Source organism: Hippocampus zosterae, chromosome 3 (genome assembly GCF_025434085.1).
Source record: "Hippocampus zosterae strain Florida chromosome 3, ASM2543408v3, whole genome shotgun sequence".
NCBI classification, from domain to species: Eukaryota; Metazoa; Chordata; class Actinopteri; order Syngnathiformes; family Syngnathidae; genus Hippocampus; species Hippocampus zosterae.
In genome coordinates this window covers 29,829,577-29,855,404 of record NC_067453.1, presented here as the reverse complement: position 1 = coordinate 29,855,404, position 25,828 = coordinate 29,829,577, and the positions used below count along the sequence as shown (strand labels likewise).

Genomic DNA, 25,828 nt, shown 5'->3' with positions numbered 1-25,828 from the left:
TTTTTACTTCTGAACATCTTGAATCCATTTTTAATAGAACAGGCAATTTTTTCACATTACCAGATGACTGTTTGAAAGAACTTATTTTTTATTGACAAAAATTAAAAAAGCAGTGGAAACTGTGAAACAACAACATCAACCAAAAAAAGAAAACATACTAGTCATGAACTAGACAATTGAACACTTTATATACACATTTACATTTAAAATTCAGACATCTTCATTCATCTTCCTCCTCCTCCTCCTCAGCTGGCAGTGGCCGGGACCTGCATGCACATGCAAAATAAAATAAATTTCACAAGCAAAACATCCCTGGACAAACTCAGTACCACTCCAAAGAAGACTCTCTATTCACAACATTAAAGTTGCATTCTTATTTATAAAAGAGATCTGATGGCTCAAAAATGGGAGTGACCACAGAGCCACCGACAATAAAGTCGCTGCAGAAGATGTGGTAGTGGAGTAGAACCCCCCGCGGTAAAACTTAGACCCAAACCCACGTACTTCTTGCTGGTCTTGGATACACCGCTGCCTCCAGCCTCTTCGTTGTCGTCCTCCTCTTCTTCGTGGGGCTTCCGGTTCTCTTTCTCCGGCTTCGTTCCTGGACCCCCGAAGAAGTCCCCGATGCCCTTCTGCCAGATGGGGGTGGGCCGAACGCACACAGGGTTCCCTCCGGCATACTTGTTCTTTGCTGTGTGTGGGGGGGACAAATTCAGCATCCGGCTTGTGCACTTTAAATAAGAGTGTGGGTGTCTGACCAGGAGTTGACGCCTGAGGGGATGAGGAAGAGGCGGCGGTGTTGGCCACACTGGAGCCCAGAGACTTCCTGGGTGCAGAAGCTGCAACAGCTGCAAGCAAAATTATCAGCTTGAATGTCAACACACAAAATGGCGGTGACTTCATCACACGATGTGCGTTCCTTCGTTGTTATTTCAAGTGGCGAATTGTTCAACAAATGCCAAAAGTCTTCGCCGTAGCTGAGCTCTAGGGCGCACTTTTTTGTTTCTGTACGTTTCAACGAATATTGGCACCGGGTCCCGAATTCGTGAAAAACTCTTGATAAATAAAATACAATGCTCACGAGAGGGCATTCAATGTGCGTAAACGTACCCGTAATTTTTCAAACATTTGTCCCCGAATGAATTGAAAACTACGTTTTGGCGGGAGGCTGATTTGTTGTACCTTGAAGTGACTTGAGGACAAATCGAATCCTCGTCCGAATAAGTTTTAACGTCAACACGTGATCCAACGGAAAGGCCGACCCAAATAACGTTGGGTTTCTTGGGAGGCAACTCGGAATGGTCAGCGAACTAATATGAGACTTAGTATGTGAGAACGGCGTACCTTTCCTGTAAGATCCAGGGACACTGTCCGCTTTGGTCCGCACCATTTTGTCTGCGGTCAGAGTTGAGGAGGACAGAAAGTCAGGAAGTGAGTGTGGGTTACGACAGAAGGACGAAAAAAGACCGAAAAAGTGGACAGGATGTCGACCGGCGACCCGCTTGAATTCCCGCCTTGATTCAAGACCATAATCGGATGGAGCGGGAGAGTTCTTCTTCGTCGATGTATGACGGTTTTGCTCTACAACGCCCTCTAAAGATGAGACGGTGTCATTGCTGAGAAATGCTCCATTTTCAAAGGTGAAGCTTTCGAACTGGTTTCCACAATTATTCAGAACCCCAAATTAAATATATGAGCTATTTGTCCAACAAAACTTGGTATCGGTGAGCTTTGTTTATCTCCGAGACGCAACAGGACGTATGCCATTTACGTAGATTGTTTCAGACAGATGTTTCTTCAATTCCAAAGCTGCTTTATTATTACAGGATACCTTACCTCAAAAGGATATTTCTAGCGCTATAATATAATCGTAATCGCTAATTTAGAGTGTGTGAGTACAATGTGAGTACAATATAAAAGTGTTTTTTAAGTTTTGATTTATTGAAAACTCATCACTCGACAGGTTTGTTTAGGTGACGTCATGCTTGGCCCTCGTCGCCCTCCGTAGTGGCGGCAGTTGCTTGGTCTTCAATCTATCACGTCAAGTTTGGCCAAAAAGAGAAAAAAAAGCAGACGAAGAAATAAAGGTTTGTCCAATACATTTTGGCTCTTTACGGGTCACTTTTCCCCCAGTTGGTGTCGTTGAAGACCCTTGCTTGGGCTGCGGACAACTTGTAAGGTCGCTCGTTAGCTGTTTCCAAAGTTACCCGTTCGCCTGTTAGCTTAGCCGCCGCCCGCCGGTTACTTTTGCCACATTTGCTCACGTTTGAGGTGGTCCGAGAGGGGCCGTTTCACGTTTGCGCCTTGCACCGGGGGAAGCTTTCTCATATTTCCAAAGTCAGAGAAGTGGTGCAAGTTTCTGAAAGAAATCAAACTTTTCATACAGCAAACTGTCCAATTTGGCACCACTGCCAACCTCAGATTACTTCCGGTTCATTATTTCATGTGTACCACTGAAGATAATTCAAACCTGGACATTGTTTCTACTTGGTTCTGAAAATGAATCGGACACCATAATGTATCATTTTTACCTATTTTCCATTGTTGTGTTAAGATTCCACTTGAAAGATTGCATCGACGTATTGTTGTGAATGCAGCAGCAACAGCAATCTAATAAAAAGGTGTTTGTTATTGTTGCGTGCGCAGGCGCGGCGGCCATGGACGACGTCACCCGTTTGATGTCCACGGGAGACACGGTGAAGATCTGGGATGCAGATTCCATGACGCTGCTGGAGCAGTTCAACCCGCACAGCGGCAGCCACCCGCTGGCGCAGGCCTGCTGGATGGCAAACAGTATCCTCTCGGCTGCAATCGGCATCCGCCCGCCGCCCCCCCTTGAAAACGGGGGATGGCTTTGACATCGGAATATTTTCAGTTAGCCTCGCCGCGTTTGCTCCTTGACGCCGTTGGCAAGATCAGCATGTGGTGAGCGCCAGCAGCAGCGGGGACAAAGTTGTCGTATCCAGTCTGAAGTCTCCTGACATCCCTCTGCTGGAGTTCGCCCAGGGGGTAAGCGGACACCCGTCGTGATTATTTTTCGCCTCCGTTGCTCGCTGACACCTCGTCCCTTCCAGAAAGGACAAACGCGCGTCTGCCTCAGCTCGTCCTCCCAGTTCGTGGCCAGCGGAGGTCTGGACCGCTGCGTCCACATTTGGGACTTGAAGACGTCCAAGCTGCTGCGCTCGCTCAAGGTGAGACGGCGTCCTTGCCGTCCTTGTTTCGATCTTTGTGGTCTTCACGCCGTCGTGCGCCCAGGATCACGGCGACGAGGTCACGTGCGTGTCCTTCAACGCCAACGACAGCCTGCTGGCGTCCGGAGCCGCCGATGGCCATCTCGTCCTCTACAGTCTCACCACCAACACGTCCAGCAAACCCTTCGGATACGGAAGCCAGCAGGTGGCGCAAGCTTCTTCCTCTCTACCGTCAGCAAATTTTCTTCTGTGGTTTTTTTTCTTTTTTCTCCATCCTCATATTCTTTCCTTCTCCGCCTCAGCCGGTGCGCGACTTGGGCCTGTCGTGCCTGAAGCGCTCCCTGCTGGGGAGCGTGTCGGACGGCGGCTGGCTGACGCTGTGGGATGCCAACACGCAGAAGGAGCTCCACGCCTTCCGGAGCGCCCACAAAGCGCCCGGCTCGGCCGTGGCCTTCTCGCCCGCCAGCGAGCTGCTGGTGGTCAGCGTCGGCCTGGACAAGAAGATCGTCTGCTACGACACGGCCAGCAAGATGTGAGTTGCAAACGACCACGCCCACTGAGCTGCCTGACCGCCATTCCATCCCGATGTTAGCATTTAGCACGTTAGCACGTGTGTGTATGCCTGCATTTTGTCAGCATTGTGCGTTCGATCCGCGCGGAGAGCCCACTCACGTCGGTGGCCTTCACTCCGGATGGCGCGGGCGTGCTGGCGGGTTCCACCCAGGGCGACGTCTTGCGCTACGACTTGAGGAACAGCAGCGCCCCCAACAGGGTGACGCCGGCGCACGCCACCTCCGTCACCTGTCTGCGCTTCCAATGCACCACCCCCAGACACAAGGTGGCGCCACTCTGTTACACACTCCCAACTCCCCAGCTAGGAAATAGAATTTTTTTACATCGTGTAAAATGAATCGATACCTCCAGCAGCAGTGATGGTGACCGCAGCTTTTTTTTGTGTTCCCGGACAGTCGAGCAAAATGCCTTCGTCCAGGGTGTCCGTCACCAAGAGCTCCGCCTCCAAAGTGTGCAGCGGACAGCTGAGCCCCGCCCTTAACTCCTCCCCTCAGATAAATGCAGGTACATTCTTGTCACGCGTCTCCTGGAGGCAAAGGGGTGTTTCCAAGCTCGCGTTGTTTTCTGCAGGTGCGGTCGGACAGCAGGGGGCGGAGCAATTGGCCGTCGCGGAGAAGTTCAGCGGCGTCGGACGAAACAGCCTCGACATGTTTTCGCCACTGCGACAAGGTAACGACACGCAGCCCCCCCCCCCTGTCCGCGAGGCCTCACGTGTGACACATGCAAAAACGTACACAGATGCGGGGGGTCCGCCGACAAGCGCCGGCGAAACGTTCGGAGCGGCTGAAGGTGCGTGGCGGCGTCTTGGCGCTCATCACCTGATAGGGCGGAAGCCAAAACCCGCCTTGTCCGTTCCCATAGCGACGGCGTTGAGCAAGGAGGCGGGGCTTCCTCAGATCTGCGGCCGCGGCAGCCTGGAGATGTTCTCGCCACTTCGAGAAGGTCAGACCGCCGACGCCGCCCCGAGGAAGCCGTCGGCGGGACGACTCTTGCGTCCGACCTCCGCCTACCACACGCCCACCATCGAGGAGGAGGAGTCGGCCCAAGTCGGTGGCGCCGACGCGCTCGCGAGCCGGACCGGCGCGGCATTGCAAACGGTGAACGCGGTGATGTTTAACAGGTGGAGATGAGCGACTCCTCCCCCAGCCTGGAGGCGGAGAGGCAGACTCTGACCGGCTCATCCCGCCCCGCCGATTTTAGCCACCTGGTGCCGCCCTTCACTCCGGAGCTTCGAGCGAGAGCCGGCGGCGTTCAAGCTCAGCTGGACTACGACTCACCTGGCGCAGGTACGGACGGCACCTTACCGGATGGATGGATGGGTGGCAGTGGGCGGGGCTTGTCATTGGGCACCCGCTCTCCTGTGGCGTTCAGACGCGGCGACTGAGGCGGCAGGCGGCGCGCCGACTCCCTTCAACAGTGTCCTCATGAACGCCATCACCGGCATCATCCACCAATCACTGGACGAGCTCAGGTCAGCCAAATATCTCGGCTCGCCGCGTCTGCGCGCACGGGCGTCACCTGACTTGCTCGCCGTGCGTGTCCGCAGAGATGCGTGCCACCGGGACATCATCAACCTTCAGGTGGAGATGATTCGGCAGTTTTGTATCCAGCAGGTGAGCGAGCGCCGCCGCCGCCATTTTGAGGACGACGGCGGGCTGAGTCACGTGCGCGTGTCTCTCGCAGAACGAGTTCCAGGCGCTGATGTCGGCGCAGCACTCGGCCAACGAGGCGCTGCTGCAGGAGAACCAGCGGCTCAAGGAGGAAAACCTTCGCCTCAAGACCAACTACTGAACAGACAATTTACATTTGCGGTCATTAAAAGTTGCCGTAAAAGTTGCCGCAAAAGTTGGCACTTGATTCCGAGATTAGCAACAACAACAAAAAAAAAAAATGCAGAAGCCTTGAAAGGAGAAGAGGGCGATTTAAGGTCAATAAAAGTCGAGTTTTTATTATGAAAGATATGAACACATGCGTGCAATGTACAAGAGGTCAGAGGTCGGCCAGGTCGACTCTGCATATGGGGCAGGTGGTGTTTTCCTGACAACGACAAGCGACAAGAGCAATGTCAATCATATGAATACCGAAAAAATCCATCTCCAGAATATTTTAAATCGGTCAGGACAAGAAAATGCACATTTTGGAGAGAAGTCTGCCTTGGTCTGTTGCATCCATCGGAATATCTTTGAAAAGACCAAGAAATGGCCAAATAGTTGTTGATTGATTGATTGTGGTGACATTGCGCAACAAAAGGCTGAAGCACCCCTCCAAAATAAAATACAAAAAATAAAGGATAAAAACTCACCCGCAACCAGCGGTCGATACAGGCCACGTGGTAGTCATGGAAACACGGCAACATCCTCAGTTGATCGCCATCGTCGTAGTCGCCGAAGCAGATCTGACATCTGGCGGGGGGGTGGGGTAAAAAGCGCACGTGAGTACAGCGCAGACGGACGGCGAAGGCCGCGGGCACTCACCGCGCGTTGCCGGCGCCCGTCCGGAAGCACTTGACGGGGAAGCGCAGGACGTGGTTGCGCGGCAGCTTCTTGGACACCACCGCCCCCTGCTGGTCCTCCAGCGCCAGGAGCGCCTGCGGGTGACGCGCACACTCGACATCAAAATCAGGCCACGCCCACATCGTCCCAACGCGCTCACCTCGTAGTCGTCGTCGGACAAGTCGTCGGCGGTCCTCCGCTGGCGTCTTCGGCGGCGACCTGTCCCCCGCGCGTCATGCTGCGGAGACGGACGGCGGTTACAGCCGGTTTCAATCCATTTGATCGATTATCCCCGATTGATAGTCAATTAGTCTGCCTTGACAGCTGGGGAAAAAGATTTCACATTCACGGTGGCGTCCTATCTGAGCCCAAAGCGCTCACCCCGTGATGATGAAGGTGATGTGACTCCGCCTCCTCTTGGTCAAAGTGAGCCTGGAAACAGGAAGTGGTTAGCGAGCCGGCGGTGACGTCTCGAGGTGCCGTGAGAAATGGCCACGCCCACCTGCAGGCTTCGCGCAAATGCTTCGTCTTCCTCCATCTGCACCGCGCGAACCGACAAGTCGCCGTCGTCATCGTCGATGACCACTTCCTGCGCTGCTGCTGCGCGCACACACACACACACACACATCCTGTAGCCACCTTGATCATCAGTCACCTTTGACCTCTTACTGGCTCACAAAACAAACGCTATCCTCTGCTATTCACTGAAAACGTCACCTATTCGCTACATTTGTCCTCAGTGGGGATGGCTTTCCTTTACCTGTTGAGGCATCGTGCTGCTCGCCGCTCAGCCACCTCCTCTCCTCCGCCGTCAGGAAGGACAACGAGTCAGACGGCGAACCGACCGCCGGCTTGGCCACCACTTCCGAGGTCATCGTCACGGGGGAGGATAAGGATGACGATGACGATGACGAATACGAGGAGGAGAAGGAGGACGAAGCAGGGGAGGCATCCAGCCAGCCGCGGACGGGTGACAGGCCGGCGGCATCCCGCGGCGTCGCTAGCTTCCTGCGCTTAGGCGGTCCGGACACACTGGCGGCGGCGTGGGAACGTTTTGCTCGAGCCGCTGAACGACGTGTCATCACCTGTGGACCCGCACGACAGATGTCGAGGAGATTCAGTTGAGACCACCACCACGGCGACTAGATGGGGCAAAAAGAAAGTTCTGGACTCACCGGGCTGGACGGGTCCTCTGCAATACGTGTCCATCGCCTGACCTTGGTGAGCTGCGGGCTGACGCAAAACAACATTCAAACATAAAGAAACAACAACAATCGCATAAGTAAAGCTCCCCCGTTTTTTCTTCACTTCAAGTGACTCACTTGTGTATATGTCCAGAAATCGTAAACAGGGATAGCACTACACAGAGGTTAGGGGGCCTTTTGTCCCGTCGGATATCTGTGTAAGCCCCTCCATCGTTTAATTCGATATTCTAAGACATATGTGTCAATTATTTTCAAGTATCAGTCAAGCCCCCTTTTAGCCCCGAGAGAGAAAAACTCCTGGAGCTGTCCTTGGTCGTAAAGCGATTGTTAAACGAGGACCGTTGTCATGTCCGCTTCGGTTGGATCACGGCGGTTCCTACCTGGGAGTCTCTGGGACGACGAGCGACAATTCGTCCACGAGGAAAGCTCGGTCCAGTTGGTCGTCTTCAGCACCGCTCCAGTCGGCCGTGAGGGAAGACTCCATTCTCAACATTCCCCATCCACTAAAAACGCAAACAGCAACAACACTCAGTGACATTGTTACGTTTACACATCAACATTTCCTCAAGTGTGACAACGTCGTTGTACCCCGAAACGAACCGTTCATTCAATAAACACTAACGGCTAGCATCGTTAGCATCGCGATAAGACAACAATTGTCCATTTTAATGAACGGTACAAATCAACAGCAAAAGTTCTAAGAAATAGTATATGCTCATTTTTTACACGGATCGAAATAATGAATTCAGAAAATTCATTATTTTCTTGTTTGTGTGTAACGGAAAAAAAACAGTTTACCGTAGTTTCAGGCAGGGAGTGGATGACGACTTCCGGTGCCCACAACCCAACGACTAAAACGTTAAAATATTTTAATAGGTGGCCTCCTCATATCCGACGGTTGTCCTTTCGTAGACTAAACACAAACGAACATTTTACGGTTAATAATAAACACCAGAAGATCCCCAAGTCAACGCGTTAGAGTTTGAACGTGTGGAACAGCAAAATGTGCTCGTCGGCGAATGAACACACGACAGAGAACAAACGTTCCGTTTACGTCGGCGCCAACATTCAAACCTCGTAACACATTTACATTTGTAATTTGTATCATAAAAATGTGAATTGTATGGTGCTGTTTATTCCACTTCAACTGAATAAATAGAGAACAATGCTGTATTTACCGTGTGCTTCAGTTCCGAGGTTTTTAGGTTCCAGCCTGGGCTTCAGACTTCTTGTGTGGAGTTCCCAAAGTTGAAGATTGAATCGTCCAAAGGTTTAAATGTGCCTTTTGCGACTTGTCAATTTTGGTCAAGAGTTATCAATGATGTTTTACAGTAAAAATACCACCCCCCCCCCCCCAAATAGCTTGAGATTTTAATTGTTTTTATTCCCCCAAATAGAATTAAACATTCAAATTGTGTCCGAACACTGGGAACAAAACGGTGACACATGGAGGTGACTAGAGCGGACAGAAAACCACCCCGAAGTGCTTCTTTTCCAACACTGAACAGAAGATGAACACGCATGCTCGAGAAGAAGAAAAGTTGACGTCGGTACGGTCAGCAAGATGAGCTGAGAGGAGTTTAGAAGAGCATGCTTTGCAGGGACTTGCGCACGGACGCCATTTCCTGTTGTTGCTGCCAAAGGACAAAGCGCAAAGATGATTTCATGTCAGCGCGTGAACTCGACGCGACTTGACTCACAGTGTCCATGAGGATCTTCTTCTGCATGGTGGCCATCTCCTTCCTCAGCTCCTGCTGCGCCCGATGAAGGATGTCCTCTTGGCTCTTCTCCATGTCCTCCATGTTCTGTGCACATCAGATGCCACAAGAAGACCCCCCCTAACCATTTGAGTCAAACTCACTTCCTAGTTTTGAACGATGTGTTGATGCAAATGGTAAAAGTTCCCGAGGGTAAGGAGGCGATCGAATGGCCGGAGAACGGAATGAGCGGGATCAATGCGAACTGCAGGAAAGCATTCAACAAAAATCTTGAAATTGCCAGGCTTCGTCTGTCTGTGACCTAAACACGTCCACAAATAAGCTGAAAAGGGAAATCAAACCCAACAAGGCCACCTGAGGTTAAAAAAAAAAGACATGCTTGTTGAAGGAAGACGGCGGGTGTGTGTCCAACTTCTCAAATTTCAAAATAAGAGAGAGAAATCCAAACAGGAAACTGTTGTGACTGTTGTTGTTTTTGACCTTGACAAAGTGCTTGAAGAGCTCTTGCAAGGTCTCCACTTTCTGCTTCTGAAGAACTTTGCTCTGCTGGATCACCTTCTGCTGCTGGCGCATCAGATTCTGAACGCACGCGTACACACACACGCACACACACACACACCAAAGACCGTTAGAGCTTGCTTAAAAGGCTTCAAGCCTCATGTGACAAAACGACAGGTGCGCGCGCACATTGAGCTTTTCCTCCTGCTCCTCCACTTGCTGAACCTCAAGCTGCCACTGCTGCAGGACTGACGACAACTGCTGAGAACATTCCTGAGTCATCTTCTGCCTGGGCAGATGGACACCAGCAAGACATAAGGACCGAAGCAGGGAAGACAATGACATCATTCGCAGGCACGCAAGCGGGCAGGCGGGCGTGTCATCATACCTCTGCTTGTGGTAGTCGTTCCACAGTTGCTCCATTTTCAGCTGACCTCCGTTCATGTAAGTCTTGGTCAGACTTTCCAGACGCTTGCGCTTGTTGAGCATCACCTTGTTGATGTCAGCTGTGCGGGCGCATACGCACAGACACACACGCACATATACACACTTTGTTGAGCTGTGCAATATAAATCATATATTGTAGATGAACTATTGCAGCATATAATTTGTTTTCTGTTGAAAACCACAATGTAGGAAGGCCATTCAATATATGCTCCTTTTACCATAAAAGTGTAATATTGACAGGTTACTTTTTATTTATTTTGCTTCTTCATGTAATCTCAAAGTACTGCAACACATTTCTTCCATCGTGTACATGTTTTGAATGAACGGAACATTGCAAACCTTGAATGGATATGGGTAGGTAACCTTACAAGATTTTCATTTAAGTTTTAATAGACTTATTTGGTTGTTGTAAATTCTTTAGTATTATGTTATTATTCGTACATCTTTCGTATTAACGTTTGTCATTCAAAAAGTCAGTAAATACTAAAAGGTAATGTTTTACTTATTTATAATAGCGTCGTTCTTACCTCCAAAGCGCTCCAACATGTTGTGAACTTCACTCCTATGCACAATTTGGTTCATTAGATTAGTAATTCAGAGTCATGAAAAAATGACTTTCCCAAATAATCCCAAATTACATGAGGAACTCAATTTATGGAATTTGCTAACTACCCAACAGCGACTGCACTGTCTTCATCTTTCAAGTTGCAAATTGGTCTTTTCTTCAACGGAGCTATGGGAGTTTTCTCCTCCGATGCTATTTGGAAGAAAGGGGGCAAAAAAAAATCGTTAGCAAGAGCTAAAGCTAAGCGTACATTTAATTTACCTTCTCCAGGGTCGTCTTCTGAGCCGTAGTTGAGCGCTTTCTTCTTGGCGACTGGTGAAAAGTCAAAGACTTTACTCAAAGCTTCTTCGGAGAGTTTCTTCTTCTTTAGTCGTTTGCCAGCCGACATTTTCGTGGCGTTTGCTGAAGTCGGCGGCTAACGTTAGCGGCGGCTAATGCTATTTTAGCGCGCGGGGCTAATGGCGAAAGGTGAAAAGGAAATTGCGATAAGTAACCTTTTCTTGGTTGCTTTTGTCCCAAAGCGACGTTTAATCTCAAAGTTTGATGAAAAAAAAATATATAGAATTTGGTGTGAACAAGCCAAATTTAGCCAGGCCAACAGCCTGCTCCCGCCAGAAGCTTTGAATGCCGCCTTTTTTGTTGATTCACCCGGAAACGAGGAAGTAAAAGCTTTTAGAAGAAAAAAAAAACAATAGTTAATGAGTATGATAGGAGAAACCTAATCACATAATTTTAATAATTTGAAACTAAAGTGGCAAAAAGAATTCTTAGAGAACCCATTATCAATTTGAAAATTTGATTCCAAATTTTGTTCTCTCTAAACTTTGATATATTTCCTTTTATTTTGTAATTAGAATATTCCCAAACTCCCTTTTAATCTTGTTTTCACAAACAGAGCCTTCTTTCCTGGTTAATTAACTCATCTCTAAACATAATTTCGCGCCATAACTATTATGTAACATCAAAGATATTAGAGGTAAATGCTTGTGAAATCAGTTATCTTTGTACTACTGGAAAATGGACTTCATTTTAGCATCAATTTGTGTGCGTGTGTCTCACTGGGATAATAATATCATAGAACCACACCGCATAATTCATTGAGCAGATAAAAGATTAAGGTGGCAGGAATGTTGAATGAATTTTAATATTCATAATTGGTTTAAGACTGTAAAAAAATAATCAACTTCATAAATAAATCAGAAGAAAAATGTCTTCCTGAAGGGAGATGCCCCCCCCCCCCAAACCTATAATCACAGTGTCATTAAAATGTTGACAAATAAAGTAGCAAAATGTAGAAGGTGTTTTCGATTGACTCCGAGTTGACTCGTTTGCTTGCCGAGTCGTCACGGAAGGCAACAAAATGGCTGCTCAGATGTCAAACTTTTCTTCACAAACAAAATGGCCGTTCTCCTCGTAGTCGTCGCGGGTGACCACCATCTCCTCGTAGTCTGGATCGTTCGCCAGCAGTTTCCCTCCCTCCCACGCGTACGTGATGGGACTGTTGCAAAAAAAAAAATCTCAAATTGTATGAATTCAAATCCTAGTTCCAATTTCGATCACATTTCCTCCCTTTCTCATGAAATTGGCATTACTCAAATCAAATTTCTTTCCGTTTGCTTTTACTCCCTCCTACGATTTGCTGCATTCCTCATGACACCAAACAAGCCGTGTTTAACTTGCCTCGCCTTCCGTAGAAATAATCAAATGACTCTAAATATTTCTATCCAGATAATGTGAACTTGAATTAAACGTGTCTGGGACAAGAGGTGCGGACTCACTTGTTGGGCAAGGTGACCTTGACGGGAATGTGAGCGGGAACCAGAGAGCGAAGTTCGGCCTCCAGGCGCTCTCGGAAGCCCGGGAACAAAACGTTGCCTCCGGTCAGGATGATATTGCCGTACATGTGAGGCTGCATATCTGCGCGTGCGCACACACACACACACACATGTACACACGCTCTTTTAGCTAAGAGCAGGCATGTCCAAAGTCCGGCCCGGGGGCCAAATCCGGCCCGCGGTCGAATTTCATCCGGCCCTCGGCCCCCGTCATAAAATCAGTGCCGTCTGGCCCGCAGGTTGGGCGCAATGGAACACGTGTTGCATTGACTGAGGTCTCGTCGACTGGCGAGTGATGTTTCATAGAGTACTGCTTCCCTCTAGTGGCTAAATGAGTAATAGCATTCACTAAATGAGTAATAGCATTTAGACACTAGAGGGCATCACTCACGAGTTAACAAGACATCACTCCGTGTTTATATTGACTGATATGTCATATTTCAAATTCCTGTTTCAAATGAACCAAAAGAAATTCTTAAGATTGTTGAAATTTAAATAAAAATGGAAATGTGAAACAGACTGGCTTACTAATATTTGTTGAACAATATTGTTGTTCAATGTAAAGAATGTCAGCCAAGGTCGGCCCCCCGACATTTTACCACATAAAATCTGGCCCCCTTGGCAAAAAGTTTGGACATCCCTGGCTAAGAGGCTACTAGCATGTTATTGTTGGCCTTGGATTTTCTCACGACATCAGAAGACAAAAGCCAAAATTGAACGAGACCTTCAGACAGGGACTGGACAGAGTCCACGATGGCCTCGGGAATGCCCATCTCCTGGATGCCGATGTCGGATGGGTGGAAGAGCATCTCGGGAACGGCGAAGCGCTCATTGGCCAGCCTGAGGATCTGCTCGCCCGTCTTGTACTTGCCGCTAAGCACCACCTGGTCGGCCGGCTGGCGGACAAGGCAAAGCGAGAGAATGACGGCCGGCGCCGACAACACGGCCAGGTCGGGCAAGAGCGTGCGCTCGCCCCCACCTTGCAGAAGCCTTTTTTGATGGCGCTGAAATCGGGAAGAACGTAGTCTCTCATCACCGTGTTGTCGTGTCCTTTCAGCCTGGAAGCAGCAGTTCACGTTCCCCACCGCGTCCGACTTTCTCGTAAAGTCAAGCAAACGTGAAGCGGACGCCGGTCAAGGTCTTACTGTGCGATGGCCATGTCCTTGTAGAAGTCCTGGGACACAAAGCACACGTCCTCCTTCACCTGGTTGATCACGTGGGTCTCGTCCATCACGTGCAGCTGCCTGCGAACGTGCACGCACACTTGGCTCAACTCGTGACGACAAACTCTACTCCAGGCATGTCCAAAGTCCGGCCCGCGGGCCAAATCCGGCCCGCGGTCGAATTTCATCCGGCCCTCGGCCCCCGTCATAAAATCGGTGCCGTCTGGCCCGCAGGTTGGGCGCAATGGAACACGTGTTGCATTGACTGAGGTCTCGTCGACTGGTGAGTGATGTTTCATAGAGTACTGCTTCCCTCTAGTGGCTAAATGAGTAATAGCATTCACTAAATGAGTAATAGCATTTAGACACTAGAGGGCATCACTCACAAGTTAACAAGACATCACTCCGTGTTTATATTGACTGATATGTCATATTTCAAATTCCTGTTTCAAATGAACCAAAAGAAATTCTTAAGATTGTTGAAATTAAAATAAAAATGGAAATGTGAAACAGACTGGCTTACTAAAATTTCTTGAACAATATTGTTGTTCAATGTAAAGAATGTCAGCCAAGGTCGGCCCCTCGACATTTTACCACATAAAATCTGGCCCCCTTGGCAAAAAGTTTGGACACCCCTGCTCTACTCGGTCTACTTCGTCTGGATGAGGCGGCCTTACCGATAGGAGATGATTTCTTTCAGGTGGTTGGTCAGCAGCTTCCCTCCTACATTGATCCTAAAAGGAGGAGGACGACAGTCATGATCACCATCACCTGCCCCCGCCCCCCCCATAATGATCCAGCCCAACTCTGGGGCGAGAACAAGCCATGATATCATGGATGGCAGAGGCGTTGTTGCGCGCACTCACCTGCGGATGGCGTCCTTCATTCTGCTGCCACGGCAGTAGGGGGCGATATGTGTGAAGGAGAAGCCGCTGTCCACCAGGAGGCAGCACAGCTGGTGAGGTTCCGAGCGGAAGTATCCTCGAGCACTGAGAGAACCCGCTGACCAAAAAAAAAAGAGTGCACGCATGCCGCCGTCAGCATCGGGCTGGCGCTCGGCAGCCGCGTTCCACACTCACCGTTGATCCTGAGAGCCGACTGGAAGCGGTACTCCTCGAACAGGATCTCGTTCATGGACTCCTGGATGGACGTAAAGTTGAAGTAAGGCTCGCTGATGACGATGCTGCTGTCCGCAAAGTCCACCTGGAGACAGCGTCCAACGTGAGCGGAAAGAAGAGCGTGACGAAGACCAACGCGAGGAAGATGGGCAACCTTGAACATTTCTTTGCCAAACAAATGATCCCAAACTTTCCTCTGGACGTCCCAGTTGACCAGGTAACCCTGAGGAGAAAAGAAGGCAAATCATTTTTTTTTCTCTTCCAATTTCTCAATCGTGAATAGAGAAATTTGACTTATTTGTGTTCAGGAATTTCAGATTTCTAAAAAGATTTACAACAAAATGTGAACCTTCTGGAAGGGCAGGATGTAGAAGAGCGCCGATGGGTCTTTGATCTCATCCTGCTGGTTGGCGGTGAACGTTTTCATGCGGGAGGTCTTGGAGCGAAACTGGCAGTTGGGAATGACACTGGAAAACAAACACGGACACAATAGCTCACCAGTGGTTGCTTAGGCCACGCTGGCAAAGTCCCTTTGCGGGGATGGCAAACGCATTCCCGACTTCACGCTCACCATAGACAACCACGTTTTGGGCCAACGATAATGCCAATTGCAGTCAAAAGGAAAATATTGATCAGTCCTTACAATCTAGTTAAGCAATTTAAGGACTGTTTCCTCATTCTCGGCTCTTATTTTATTGTTTTGTTCGGGTGCGAAATAAAAGCATACGACAATGTTTTCGATGGACTGCAGATGCACGTTAAGTGAATGTTTGAACGTGTTTCTGAACGTCTTTGGTCGGAGACTGGCTGCAGAAGGAAAAAGATTGCTAAGCTAAAGTGACGTGCTAACGGAAGCTAATCCGAAACAGCTCACCTGACTTGGTCAGAACTGTATCCAATTTTTGCCGTGTAGGCCCCGTTGTCCAACACTAGAGTGGCCATTTGGAACGCAAAGTAACGCCTTAAGGGGACATTTCATCAAGTCAACTTTGTCCCCGAATTAGAGCGTCGCAACACAAAACTTCCAGCGTTCATTCATATGGCGCTCGGGTCATTTCCGCTTTGTTGCGATTCTCGACGCTAACTGGCCGATGCGACAGCCAATCAGAAGCGCCAAATAAAGTCCCTCACCAAAGTCGTCCGGCCGGAAACACACACAAACGTCCATACACTTGTAAGGCAGTCTTAGTGATTGCACCGCAAACAAACAAACAAGCAAAAAACAAACAAATACATAAATATAATGAATCGTGAGAGTAAAATCATCTCACAACCGAGTTCAATTTCCAAAAAGTCAATTATTAAACGGTAACAAGCAAAAGTTAAATAAACTGTTTCTAGTAATATTTCATCGTGATGTATGGAACCATCAAATCATATCACCGCTTGCACGGACGAATGTAATGCTGCGTCCCAGGAAAAAAAAGTGCACTTTGAATTGAGACGTCTGCGTTGTAAAGTTGGGGAAAAAAGACCCCTCGATTTCACCAACCGGTACAATATGACGTCATGAGACAACGTCATTTTTTTTCTATGAGATCATTTTCAGGGTTTCACTGTGGCTTCCACCTTAAAAACAAGTTCAGTTTGTCTGCTGTGGTTATTCCCATTCGATGGCCTCCGTGCAGACAGCGGCACACCACATGGCACACAAATGTCGCCACTTTCTTTTTTAATCAACACAAGAAAAGCAAGTAAGATTTTGGTAGCATTTTAATTTTTTTAATGTCTGAAAAAGTCTGTAATATTCACGAGGCACAATGAATGAAGCCCTGCCTCACTTAGAAGTCAAATATATACAAAACGTGCGTCCATCTTCCTGCTGTCATCTTCACAGTGTTCACGTGCGACAATGTAGACAGTCGGCGACATGTCAAGAAGAACGTAGAAAGTCGTCCAAGAGCGCCCCCCGCTGGACATCTACATGATGCTGCCGATGTGTGTCGAGTGCGAGTCCGTGGCGAGCATGAGGGCCCTCTGGTCCAGAAGGTCCCTCTCCCTTTCCAGCGCCGCCCTGTCCTGCTCCAGCAAGGAGCGTTCCTTCTCCAGCTCCGCCCGTTCCCGCTCCAGCCATTCCCGCTGCGCCCGCACCGCCGCCCACTCCCGCTCCAGCGCCGCCTGGTTCCCGCCGTCCCCCACCGGCGGCCCGGGGACAGTCTCGCCGTCCCGGTCGACGTGGCCCGGAAGGGGGGCGCCGCCGCACACCAGGCGACCCTCCATGGCGTCATTCATCAGATGGAACCATGGCCAGGAGGCGGCGCTCTCCGTCACGTTCTCCATGCCTGCGGGGGGGTACTTGAGGTCCTGGCGGGGGGGGGGGGGGGGGGGGGGTTGTAAGACAACGCAATGTCATCAGCACATCATTAGGAGGTGGCGTTGAAATCATGAGCATACCTTGAACCTGCGTTTGAGATTGTCCCACTTTTTGGCCACCTGGGAGGTGGACACCTTTCCCTGGAGGTCCAGCTGCTGGATGATGGACCTGACGGACAAACACAAACGAGATCGCGAATGGCCGGCCAAGCAGAAGAAGGAGAAGCCAGAGCAGCAGCGGCCTGCGACGGCCTTCTTACTTCCAAGCGGCCTTGGCGGCGTTTCTCCTGCCGGTGAACAGAACCTCGTTGGCAGCTCGCAGGGTGATCAAGCGCCGAGTGTCCTGGTCGCTCACTGCGTCAAAAAACAAATCGGGATTTGGCCAACAGCCACTCGGCGGGGGACACTCCGAACCGGTCGCAACCGTTCTCACTCATAGTCACACCAAGGGACAATTTCGAGTGTTCCATTAACCTGCCAGGCACGTTTTCTTTTGGAATGTGGGATGAAAGCGGGAGTACCCGGAGAAAAGCCACACGGGCATGGGAGTACCCGGAGAAAACCCACACAGGCATGGGGGTGCCCGGAGAAAAGCCACATGGGCATGGGAGTACCCGGAGAAAAGCCACACGGGCATGGGAGTACCCGGAGAAAAGCCACACGGCCATGGGAGTACCAGGAGAAAGGCCACACGGGCATGGGAGTACCCGGAGAAAACCCACACGGGCATGGGAGTGCCTGGAGAAAACCCACACGGGCATGGGAGTGCCCGGAGAAAAGCCACACGGGCATGGGAGTACCCGGAGAAAACCCACACGGGCATGGGAGTACCCGGAGAAAAGCCACACGGCCATGGGAGTACCCGGAGAAAAGCCACACGGCCATGGGAGTACCCGGAGAAAAGCCACACGGGCATGGGAGTACCCGGAGAAAACCCACACGGGCATGGGAGTACCCAGAGAAAACCCACACGGGCATGGGAGTACCCGGAGAAAACCCACACGGGCTTGGGAGTACCCGGAGAAAAGCCACACGGGCATGGGAGTACCCAGAGAAAAGCCACACGGGCTTGGGAGTACCCGGAGAAAAGCCACACGGGCATGGGAGTACCCGGAGAAAACCCACACGGGTACTGGGAGAACATGCAAACTCCACACAAGTTGGTTCCAGAGTTGGAATCGAACCCCGCACCAGTGCACTGTGAGGCCGACGCGCTAACCGGTTGTCCACCATGCCGCCCGCAGTCATAATAATAAGAAGAAGAATAGTAATAGTCATCAAAATCTACATTTGTAGGAGAGCTCGGTAGGGGCGGCGCATTCCTCGCCGCTGGCGTCGATGTAGGTGACGTTGGCGTCCGAGAGGCCGAGGTCAGCGACCTTCTGGGTTCGGTCCACCTCGCAGGCGGCCACCTCCGCCGTCGCTGCGGCGGCCGAGCCCGAAACGGTATCGTCCTCTGCGCTCCATACCGGCGCCACCTGGGCCCCCCCTTTGCCCGCCAGGCGACCCTCCAGGGCGTCGCTCATCAGCTGGAACCACGGCCAGGATGCTGCCCCGCTCTGGGGCTCTGCCCCACGGGGGGGGAATTTCAGATCCTGGACCAGGACCACAAAATGACATTTTTGTTAGGGACCGGGTGTGGGACAGAGTCCAGCAGGAAGACAAACAAGGGAGTGAAACAGGAAGTGGGGGTGAAGCAGGCTTCCGTAGGACTTGAGGTCACCTTGAACTTGGTCTTGAGGTTGTCCCACTTCTTGGCCACCTGGTCGGGCGTGATCTTCCCCGTCAGGCCCATCTCCTTCACGATGCCCCTGCACAGAAGCAACGCGGGTGAGAACGGAGGACGCCGGGGTCCGTCGCCCGCCCGCCCGCACGCTCGGCCCGGACCTCCAGGCGGGCTTGGCGCTGTTCCTGCGTCCCGTGAAGAGCGCCTCGTTGGCAGCTCGCAACTCCACCAGTTTCCGTATGTCGTCTTCCGTCACTGGCCGGCACACACGCCAATCAAACAAACGTCGGGAAATAAGAAAAGGGCGTCCGCGAGGACCGAACGTGAAGGCGGCCTCGGTCTTACGTTTGTAGCTTAAGTCGGACACGCCGCGCTGGAGTTCTCCCAAAGCCGAAGAAGCGTTTCTGTCCCGGCCGCCGACGAGCATGTCGATCTCCGACTCGGTGAAGAACTCGGCCATGCCGGCGCGACTCCTGCGGGCTCGCTTCCTCGGCGCCGGGGTCAACGTTTCGCAGTCTTCGTCCTCGGCGGCGACGACGACGGGCTCCAGGGCGGGCGCGGCGCCGGCTAGGCGGCCCTCGGCGGCGTCGTTCATGTGGCGGAACCACGGCCACGAGTCCGGGTTGGACTCCGTGCCGGGCGGGGGGAACTTCAGCTCCTGACAGACGAGAAAAAGGCCAGCAATGGACAATCGTCATTTTGTGCTAAGCGGTGCTTGACTCCTTCTTGTGACTATTTGACAAATGCGAAAAGTGCATCGCTCGACAGACCACCTGGCGTCATAATTTTTTGGGGGGTTTTTGGGGGGTTTCTCGCATTTCAAAAGTGGCTCCGATGCACCGCCGCACACCTTTCTATTTGTCAACCGAATCCGACTTTTTAGAGGCAGTGACAAATACATTCCTGTAGATGGCGGTGTGGCATCGCTTTTGATGAGAGAGAGCAGCACCGGATTTAATTTTGTGGCCCTGTTTTTTTTTTTTTGTTGTTTTTTTTTTTGCGCATGAGCTGGGATGCCCTCACCTTGTACCTCCTCTTCAGGTTGTCCCACTTCTTGGCCAGTTGCTCGGTGCTCATCTTGCCCTGAAGGCCCAGCTCGTGAAGCACGGCCCTGCCAACACACACACACACACACACACCACTCGTGACATCACAAGACTGTCAGCTGAAGATAAGGAGCCAGCCCCCCCCCCCCCTGACCCCCCACCTCACCTCCACGCCGGCTTGGCCGAGTTCCTCCTGCCGGTAAAGATGGCCTCGTTGGAGGCGCGGACCTTGATGAGACGCTCCGTCTCCGCTTCCGACACTGCCGGCGCAACGAAAAAAAAAGGGGGCCGTGATGTCATTGCGCTGCAATGCGGTGACATCATCGCAACATATGACAAGTGGAATTAAGTGTGCGGGTTGATTGGTCGAGCCTGGAGTGCGGACGCACATGGATGACATCATCAAACCCGACTGTAGCAACGCCGCTAACGCAATAGCGCCACGCAATAGCGCCACGCACCAAAATACATATTTTTAATGTCTCACGACAAAATATATCGTTCGATAGCATATGTGAGGTAAAATAGATGTGGAAAAAAAAATTTAACCCCCCCCCGAACGGAAGATATTAATTAATAAATTTGTTTAATAAAAAAAAAAATCAAAAATTGCAGCAAAAATGATGACATCATCACATCTCAATGACATCACATCAAAGGGGCCAATAATCAGCCGGTATGATAATTGTTCAAACTTTTGACGCATAAGGGCGTTTGTCGTCTTTTTTTTAAAAAATTCTTGTTTATGAGATCAATTTCAAATCGGGTAAAACGATTTTTATTTACGATTATTATTACGATTATTATTTATTAACTACGGGACTGTTTTCACAACAACTCTGCCGCCATCGCATCACAGCGCGCATGATGACATCATCGGTCGGCCTACTTTTGTAGGAGCTCTCGCTCATCCTCCTCCGGCCCACGGGGAGACCGTCGGGAGGCTCGACGGGCTCGGCGCCAGAGCCGTCCTCGTCGGTGCTCTCGGCGGCGACCGAGTCATCCATCTCGGTCTTGATGAGGAACTCCAGGATGTCGTCGTCGTCCCGCCGCCGGCTATCGTCCAGCGCGCTCAGCACCATGTGACTGTTGTACAGGCGACCGTGCATGGCGTCGTCCATCAGGCGGAACCACGGCCACGACTCGGCCGCGCCCCCCGCGTGATCCCAGCCCGTCGACTGGTAGGGTTGCTTCAGGTCCTACTCCGGACCGGAGAAGGAGGTCACGGCGGGCTAGCCGCTACATCGCAGTCGTCCTCTTACCTTGTATTTGGTACGCAGATTGTCCCACTTTTTGGCGATCTGCTCGGGTGTCAGTTTCCCTTGCAGGTCCAAGCCCGTCAAGATGGTGCTGGACAAGAAAGAGGCGGCTCACGGTTCACATTCGCATGCCGTAGAACGCGTTCATTCCCGCGATATAGCAGTCGGGAGGTGTAGTGAGGAGAGCTCCTCACAATGGAGAGTCCTGAGTCAGGTCCCTCGGATCTCAACGCAGCCGCGGTGTCATTGTGTGTGTACCTCCAGGCTTTCTTGGCGGAGTTTCTCTTTCCGTTGAAGAGAAGTTCGTTGGAGGCTCTGAACTCGATCAGCCGCCTGACGTCATCCTCGCTCACTGCAGAGGTCAAAGTTGAAAGTTGAGTGGGCTCGAGGGAAGTAAGGCGGGCAGGAAGGAAGGTTGGCTTTTACTTTTGTAAGAGCTCGCCGTCATGTTGGGGGTGCGGGAGTCCATCGTCGTCAAGCGGCCGCGTGATACCGGGGTACTACCCCTAAGTGCGAAATGCTAAGTAGCCGCTCGGACGCGGCTCCGGTCCGCCCATCGCCGAGCTGGTGCGTCCGGACCACATACCTGGACCCCCGCTTGGACCTCTTCCTTCCTTCCTCCCGACTAGCCTGCTAAGTTGCTAAAGCTCGCTCACGACCGGACGTCGGAGCGGACCGCTGGTGATTGACAACTCTTGTCTCCTAGTCAGTCGGCCGTCCTTCCGGCACTCACGGCAACGGAGTGGACCCACCCGCCCCCCAAAGACGGGCCGAATCGAACGGACCTGTGAGAGCCGGGAGCGCTCGATGATCTACGGTGGGAGGAGGCCCTTGGTCACGTGACCGGCACTTTCGCGAGGCGGGCGGGGACAGACGGAGATCTCATCCCAGCATGCTTTGCGGAGCCTTCTGGAAAATCGCTGCAGTTAGCAAAGCTCGACGTAGCTTTTCGTTTGCCTTTGTGTGCGGCCCGCTAGGTTGACTGATTACAAAGCAACGTTGTATACATTACGGATATATACAAAAAGCGTAGCTTCACCATAGCTACCGTGAGTGACAAACCTCAAAAATGACTTGTTAGGAAAGAACACGCAAGAAATGGCCATCGACCAGTCGGCACAGTAGTGATGGGAATTCCGGCTCCTTTTAGAGAGCCGGCTCTTTTGGATCGGCTCCCTAAAAAGAGCCGGCTCTTTCGGCTCCCAACTGGCTCCTCAGTTTTTTTGTTGCTTAAATTAATTTAATACCAAAAATAACGTAATATTATGTGTAAAAGTAAGTACTAATGCAAAATATAGACATATCAAATATTTATATGGCTTTATTTATATTCTTCTGAACATACTCAACATGGAGTGCTACAAAAATAAAAACAAAGTACAAAGACCCACGTCAAAACAAGGTCGTCAAAAAGTTCCAATCTCTGAATGTGTATATTTATAAGCTTTTAACTATTTACAGTAAAATATAAGTAAGCTTTGAATACCACACAACAAATTATAAATTAACATTTGTAAAACAATGAAAAAAAAGCAGCATCCAGGTAAAGTTTTTAGCTCTGGGAGCCGGCTCGTTCGCGACCGACACATCACTACGGCACAGCAGATTTCTTTTCAGTCAAGGTCTAGCCACCGAAGTATTCTAGCATACAGTTACTTCTTGTTTGGTCCTTTCAAAGTAAAGTTCATATTCAAGAAGGAATATTGGAAAACGCGGAAGGAATTTGGAGATTCTCATTTTGTGTAAGTGACATCTGTCGATTAGTAAAAAGATACATGACAAAGGAAAAGTCTCGTATCCATTTCTTTTCGAGCAAGTGGTGTCATGTTCACTTTTTAAATTTATTTTGAAGGGCTTATGCCAAATAGATGTTTACCTTTTGGACCATAATTCCATTAAAGATGCTTGAAACGTGGCTCATCGGGCATTTGGGTGCATCCCAAATTTTGTGATGCTAGTCAAAAAGACAAAAACACACCAAAAAACACAAAAAAAATAAAAATTTAATCCAGAGTAATAATTCCAATGTTCAAGTAACTCAATGTGGCAGTTTTCAATGTTTTCCGATACAACGTTTAACAAAAATGCTGCCATTTTAGACACGGTTGTAACCGCACACACCAGGGAGGGATCCCAGTGCAATTTTACGAGAGTTCTAGAGTTTGTCAACCAGCCTGCCAAACAAGGACACAAGTCTCTGCGTGCTCTCCAGCTGCTCGAGTCCGACATCGAACGCCATCAAGTTCTGGCAAAACCTGGTCGGCTCCACCCCTTCCTTAGCGGGCGGCTCGCCATCTCCGTCGGCCGCGCGCTGGTTCTCTGCCATTTCCTCGGCATTTGCAAGCAGTGACCCGGACCGGGCCGCCTCTTCCCGGGCCCGATCCAGAAGTGCCCGGTCCCGCTCCAGGAAAGCCCGGTCCCTATCCAGAAAGGCCCGGTCTCGATCCAGACACACTCGGTCCCGCTCCAGCGCCGCCCGGTCCCGCTCCAAAAGTGCCCTCTCTCGCTCCAGCGCCGCCCGATCCTGCTCCAGCGCCGCCCGCTCCTGCTCCAGACCTTTGGAGCGCGGGCCCAGGTCCCGCCTGTCACGTTCGGCGGGGCTGCCGCAGGCCGGCGCTTCTGCGTCGTCCGCGGCGAGGCCCTCGGGCAGCAGCGTGGCGTACAGCGCCACGTCATGGGGCAGAAGCTGGCTGCCGGCGTCCGGCGGCACTTCCGTCTTACCGTCGCCGCTCGCCTCCGAGACGTCCGCGCTCAACACGTTCTGCGGAGCTGGAGAGTGCGGAAGCAGCGTCGAGATGTTTCACCATCGAGTTTACTTCATATACGGTAATTTTTTTTTTTTTTTGCTCGGGACAATGAGGCTGTCATGCATTCGTTGCCAAAAGTATTCATCCCTTTCCGAGCGACGCTTAAACAACTCGCCAGCAGGGGGTGGTAGAATGCAAACAAGAATCCTCACAGTGACTATTTGTCTATGAGCCGCCGAATTCACGATATAAAAGCCTCCACGTCGTGAATGAGTTTTGTAACGGACTGTCGAGCTGAAACAAATTCTCAAACGCTCCCGAAACAACTTTCATGAGGCATCGTGCGTCAGTCTCACCCGCGACTACAACCTCGCCGCACGCCTCCGCTTCTTCGTCCGAGCCGATCGAGGCCGCGTGCGCCGCCAAGTCGCCGAAGGTGAAGTGAGGCGCGGTATTGTCGTCGGCGGCGTCGTCCAGCGACGACGGCTCCAGCAGTTTGCCGCTAGCGGCCAGATGCCCGCTCGCCGCCTCGTCCATCAGCTGGAACCAGCGCCACGAGGGTCGCCCCGGCCGCTCCATCCCTGCCGGAGGGTGCTTCAGAACCTGCGCGATGGGCAAATGAGGCAGCGTCAGCGACAACAAAGATGGGAGACCGATGGGAGAACGCGAGTGAGACGCTTGCACCTCCACCGACCCGGTACTTCTCCTTCAGGTTGTCCCACTTCTTCTTTAGCTGGCGCGCCGACACCATCCCCTCGAGGCCCAGCTCCTGCCGGATGGCCCTGAAATAAATGCCGGCCGCATTAACATTTGTCAGCCAAGCGCGACGACAAAACGGGACAGACTGGACTGACCTCCAGCCCCGCATGGCCGAGTGCCTCTGTCCCGTGAAGATGGCGGCGTTGGCGGCGCGAAGCTCGATCAGCTTCCTGATGTCTCGCTCCGTCACTAGTGTGGACACACGTGCACAAGGCGGTCATGTGAAGAGAGCTGCCCTGCAACTCACACTTACTTCCGTCGTCCATTCATCTGTCAATGAATCGGACTGGGGGGAAAAAAATGCCTTTTGTGAAAACTAGATTATTTCAAATTGACAGCGTAGAAAATCCACAAACGTAAACTGATAACTCAGTTACCAGTTTGGACCGCCTCCTTTCATGGAGGACGACTGAAATCTGAGATGTAGACAATTTGAAATTAAACAAAGGCGTGTGTGAGACCCCTAACTTTGTGTACACAGAGTTGCAAAGTGGGTATACAGTTATAAAAAAAAATAAAACACGTACTACACTCATTTTTCTTCTATTGATAGTCTAGAAAAAACGACATTCGTCAAATAACGTCACTAATTTCCATCTAACACGACTGGATACGTACTTTTGGATACATTCTTTCTGTAAAAATACAGGTGCAAACTTACGATAAGTACATCATAAATGCACATTCGAAGAGTACATGTTAGCAGACGCGGACAAAGATTATTCTACACATATTTAAACATGAACAAACGATGACCACACACACGATAGACATGGATACAGTATAAGTACAAAACACACGAGTACACTTACACACTAAAAAACACCGAAGACATACACGCTAAACACGTTAATCCACACTTTTCAGCAGCGCGTACAAAATCCATCTCGACTTTCTCGAGCGTCGTCACTTGTGTGGCGGAACATGTGTCAAGAATATCAATCAAATTCTTACTTCTGTAGGAGAACGACATGTTGGAATCGGGAGGCCGCCACAGAGCGGAAGCAGCGGGGCGTCTTCCTCGCTTGTTAATCAAGTCTGCGCCAAACCGCGGCTGCCATCTATCGGCCGAGCAAGTGAACTACGTCAATCACCACAAACAACGGAGCGGAAGCCGCGGGGCGTCTTCCTCGCTTGTTAATCAAGTCTGCGCCAAACCGCGGCTGCCATCTA

At 50.9% G+C, this 25,828-nt stretch overlaps 7 protein-coding genes and 1 long non-coding RNA gene across 14 annotated transcripts; 2 read left to right on the top strand and 6 right to left on the bottom strand.

The window, feature by feature from the left end:
* Window positions 1-166: 166 nt before the first annotated feature.
* On the bottom strand, window positions 167-1,564 carry pclaf (PCNA clamp associated factor). Its single transcript, XM_052059899.1, has 4 exons — window positions 1,345-1,564; window positions 759-848; window positions 505-691; window positions 167-266 (listed from the first exon to the last, which is right to left on the bottom strand). The coding sequence occupies exons 1-4, from the start codon at window positions 1,388-1,390 to the stop codon at window positions 221-223; spliced, it is 369 nt and encodes a 122-aa protein (XP_051915859.1). The 5' UTR covers window positions 1,391-1,564; the 3' UTR covers window positions 167-220.
* A 399-nt stretch (window positions 1,565-1,963) lies between these two features.
* On the top strand, window positions 1,964-5,593 carry nedd1 (NEDD1 gamma-tubulin ring complex targeting factor). The gene is made up of 13 exons (XM_052059900.1): window positions 1,964-2,087; window positions 2,647-2,793; window positions 2,915-3,009; window positions 3,075-3,191; window positions 3,256-3,396; window positions 3,494-3,723; window positions 3,828-4,029; window positions 4,160-4,553; window positions 4,626-4,810; window positions 4,885-5,050; window positions 5,136-5,235; window positions 5,311-5,377; window positions 5,448-5,593. The coding sequence occupies exons 2-13, from the start codon at window positions 2,658-2,660 to the stop codon at window positions 5,553-5,555; spliced, it is 1,941 nt and encodes a 646-aa protein (XP_051915860.1). The 5' UTR covers window positions 1,964-2,087; window positions 2,647-2,657; the 3' UTR covers window positions 5,556-5,593.
* A 92-nt stretch (window positions 5,594-5,685) lies between these two features.
* Window positions 5,686-8,528, bottom strand: si:ch211-59o9.10 (uncharacterized protein LOC561841 homolog). Of its 4 annotated transcripts, none has more exons than XM_052059895.1 (10): window positions 8,260-8,528; window positions 7,842-7,964; window positions 7,432-7,489; window positions 7,017-7,341; window positions 6,759-6,856; window positions 6,638-6,688; window positions 6,417-6,494; window positions 6,239-6,351; window positions 6,067-6,166; window positions 5,686-5,801 (listed from the first exon to the last, which is right to left on the bottom strand). In XM_052059895.1, the coding sequence occupies exons 2-10, from the start codon at window positions 7,952-7,954 to the stop codon at window positions 5,754-5,756; spliced, it is 984 nt and encodes a 327-aa protein (XP_051915855.1). In that variant the 5' UTR covers window positions 7,955-7,964; window positions 8,260-8,528; the 3' UTR covers window positions 5,686-5,753. The 4 variants fall into 4 exon arrangements, with proteins under 4 accessions (XP_051915855.1, XP_051915856.1, XP_051915852.1 ...); XM_052059896.1 differs by lacking the exon at window positions 8,260-8,528 and adding an exon at window positions 8,050-8,208; XM_052059892.1 differs by lacking the exon at window positions 8,260-8,528 and having other exon boundaries at window positions 7,842-8,200.
* Window positions 8,529-8,551: 23 nt separating this feature from the next.
* On the top strand, window positions 8,552-8,908 carry LOC127597141 (uncharacterized). The gene is made up of 2 exons (XR_007961601.1): window positions 8,552-8,731; window positions 8,859-8,908. It is a non-coding gene; the product is annotated as an uncharacterized LOC127597141 (long non-coding RNA).
* Window positions 8,825-11,677, bottom strand: sycp3 (synaptonemal complex protein 3). 2 transcript variants are annotated; one of them, XM_052059898.1, is made up of 8 exons: window positions 10,951-11,677; window positions 10,797-10,881; window positions 10,652-10,686; window positions 10,066-10,183; window positions 9,867-9,966; window positions 9,660-9,758; window positions 9,162-9,266; window positions 8,825-9,095 (listed from the first exon to the last, which is right to left on the bottom strand). In XM_052059898.1, exons 1-8 carry the CDS (start codon window positions 11,075-11,077, stop codon window positions 9,042-9,044), a joined length of 723 nt encoding a protein of 240 aa, XP_051915858.1. In that variant the 5' UTR covers window positions 11,078-11,677; the 3' UTR covers window positions 8,825-9,041. The 2 variants fall into 2 exon arrangements, with proteins under 2 accessions (XP_051915858.1, XP_051915857.1); XM_052059897.1 differs by having other exon boundaries at window positions 8,825-9,266.
* A 125-nt stretch (window positions 11,678-11,802) lies between these two features.
* actr6 (actin related protein 6) lies at window positions 11,803-15,896 on the bottom strand. Its single transcript, XM_052059891.1, has 11 exons — window positions 15,680-15,896; window positions 15,155-15,272; window positions 14,960-15,028; window positions 14,767-14,890; window positions 14,554-14,689; window positions 14,365-14,421; window positions 13,670-13,768; window positions 13,504-13,582; window positions 13,249-13,420; window positions 12,468-12,606; window positions 11,803-12,187 (listed from the first exon to the last, which is right to left on the bottom strand). The coding sequence occupies exons 1-11, from the start codon at window positions 15,745-15,747 to the stop codon at window positions 12,058-12,060; spliced, it is 1,191 nt and encodes a 396-aa protein (XP_051915851.1). The 5' UTR covers window positions 15,748-15,896; the 3' UTR covers window positions 11,803-12,057.
* Window positions 15,897-16,500: 604 nt separating this feature from the next.
* Window positions 16,501-22,290, bottom strand: LOC127597269 (uncharacterized). 2 transcript variants are annotated; one of them, XM_052060181.1, is made up of 13 exons: window positions 21,576-22,289; window positions 21,408-21,501; window positions 21,153-21,240; window positions 20,780-21,089; window positions 20,057-20,150; window positions 19,868-19,955; window positions 19,190-19,502; window positions 19,006-19,099; window positions 18,842-18,929; window positions 18,407-18,713; window positions 17,379-17,472; window positions 17,200-17,287; window positions 16,501-17,109 (listed from the first exon to the last, which is right to left on the bottom strand). In XM_052060181.1, the coding sequence occupies exons 1-13, from the start codon at window positions 21,616-21,618 to the stop codon at window positions 16,726-16,728; spliced, it is 2,085 nt and encodes a 694-aa protein (XP_051916141.1). In that variant the 5' UTR covers window positions 21,619-22,289; the 3' UTR covers window positions 16,501-16,725. The 2 variants fall into 2 exon arrangements, with proteins under 2 accessions (XP_051916141.1, XP_051916140.1); XM_052060180.1 differs by lacking the exon at window positions 19,006-19,099 and having other exon boundaries at window positions 20,057-20,262; window positions 21,576-22,290.
* A 306-nt stretch (window positions 22,291-22,596) lies between these two features.
* On the bottom strand, window positions 22,597-25,726 carry LOC127597410 (uncharacterized). 2 transcript variants are annotated; one of them, XM_052060407.1, is made up of 5 exons: window positions 25,610-25,693; window positions 24,751-24,941; window positions 24,591-24,678; window positions 24,253-24,499; window positions 22,597-23,918 (listed from the first exon to the last, which is right to left on the bottom strand). In XM_052060407.1, exons 2-5 carry the CDS (start codon window positions 24,762-24,764, stop codon window positions 23,305-23,307), a joined length of 963 nt encoding a protein of 320 aa, XP_051916367.1. In that variant the 5' UTR covers window positions 24,765-24,941; window positions 25,610-25,693; the 3' UTR covers window positions 22,597-23,304. The 2 variants fall into 2 exon arrangements, with proteins under 2 accessions (XP_051916367.1, XP_051916366.1); XM_052060406.1 differs by having other exon boundaries at window positions 22,598-23,918; window positions 24,751-24,844; window positions 25,610-25,726.
* Between the last annotated feature and the right edge of the window lie 102 nt (window positions 25,727-25,828).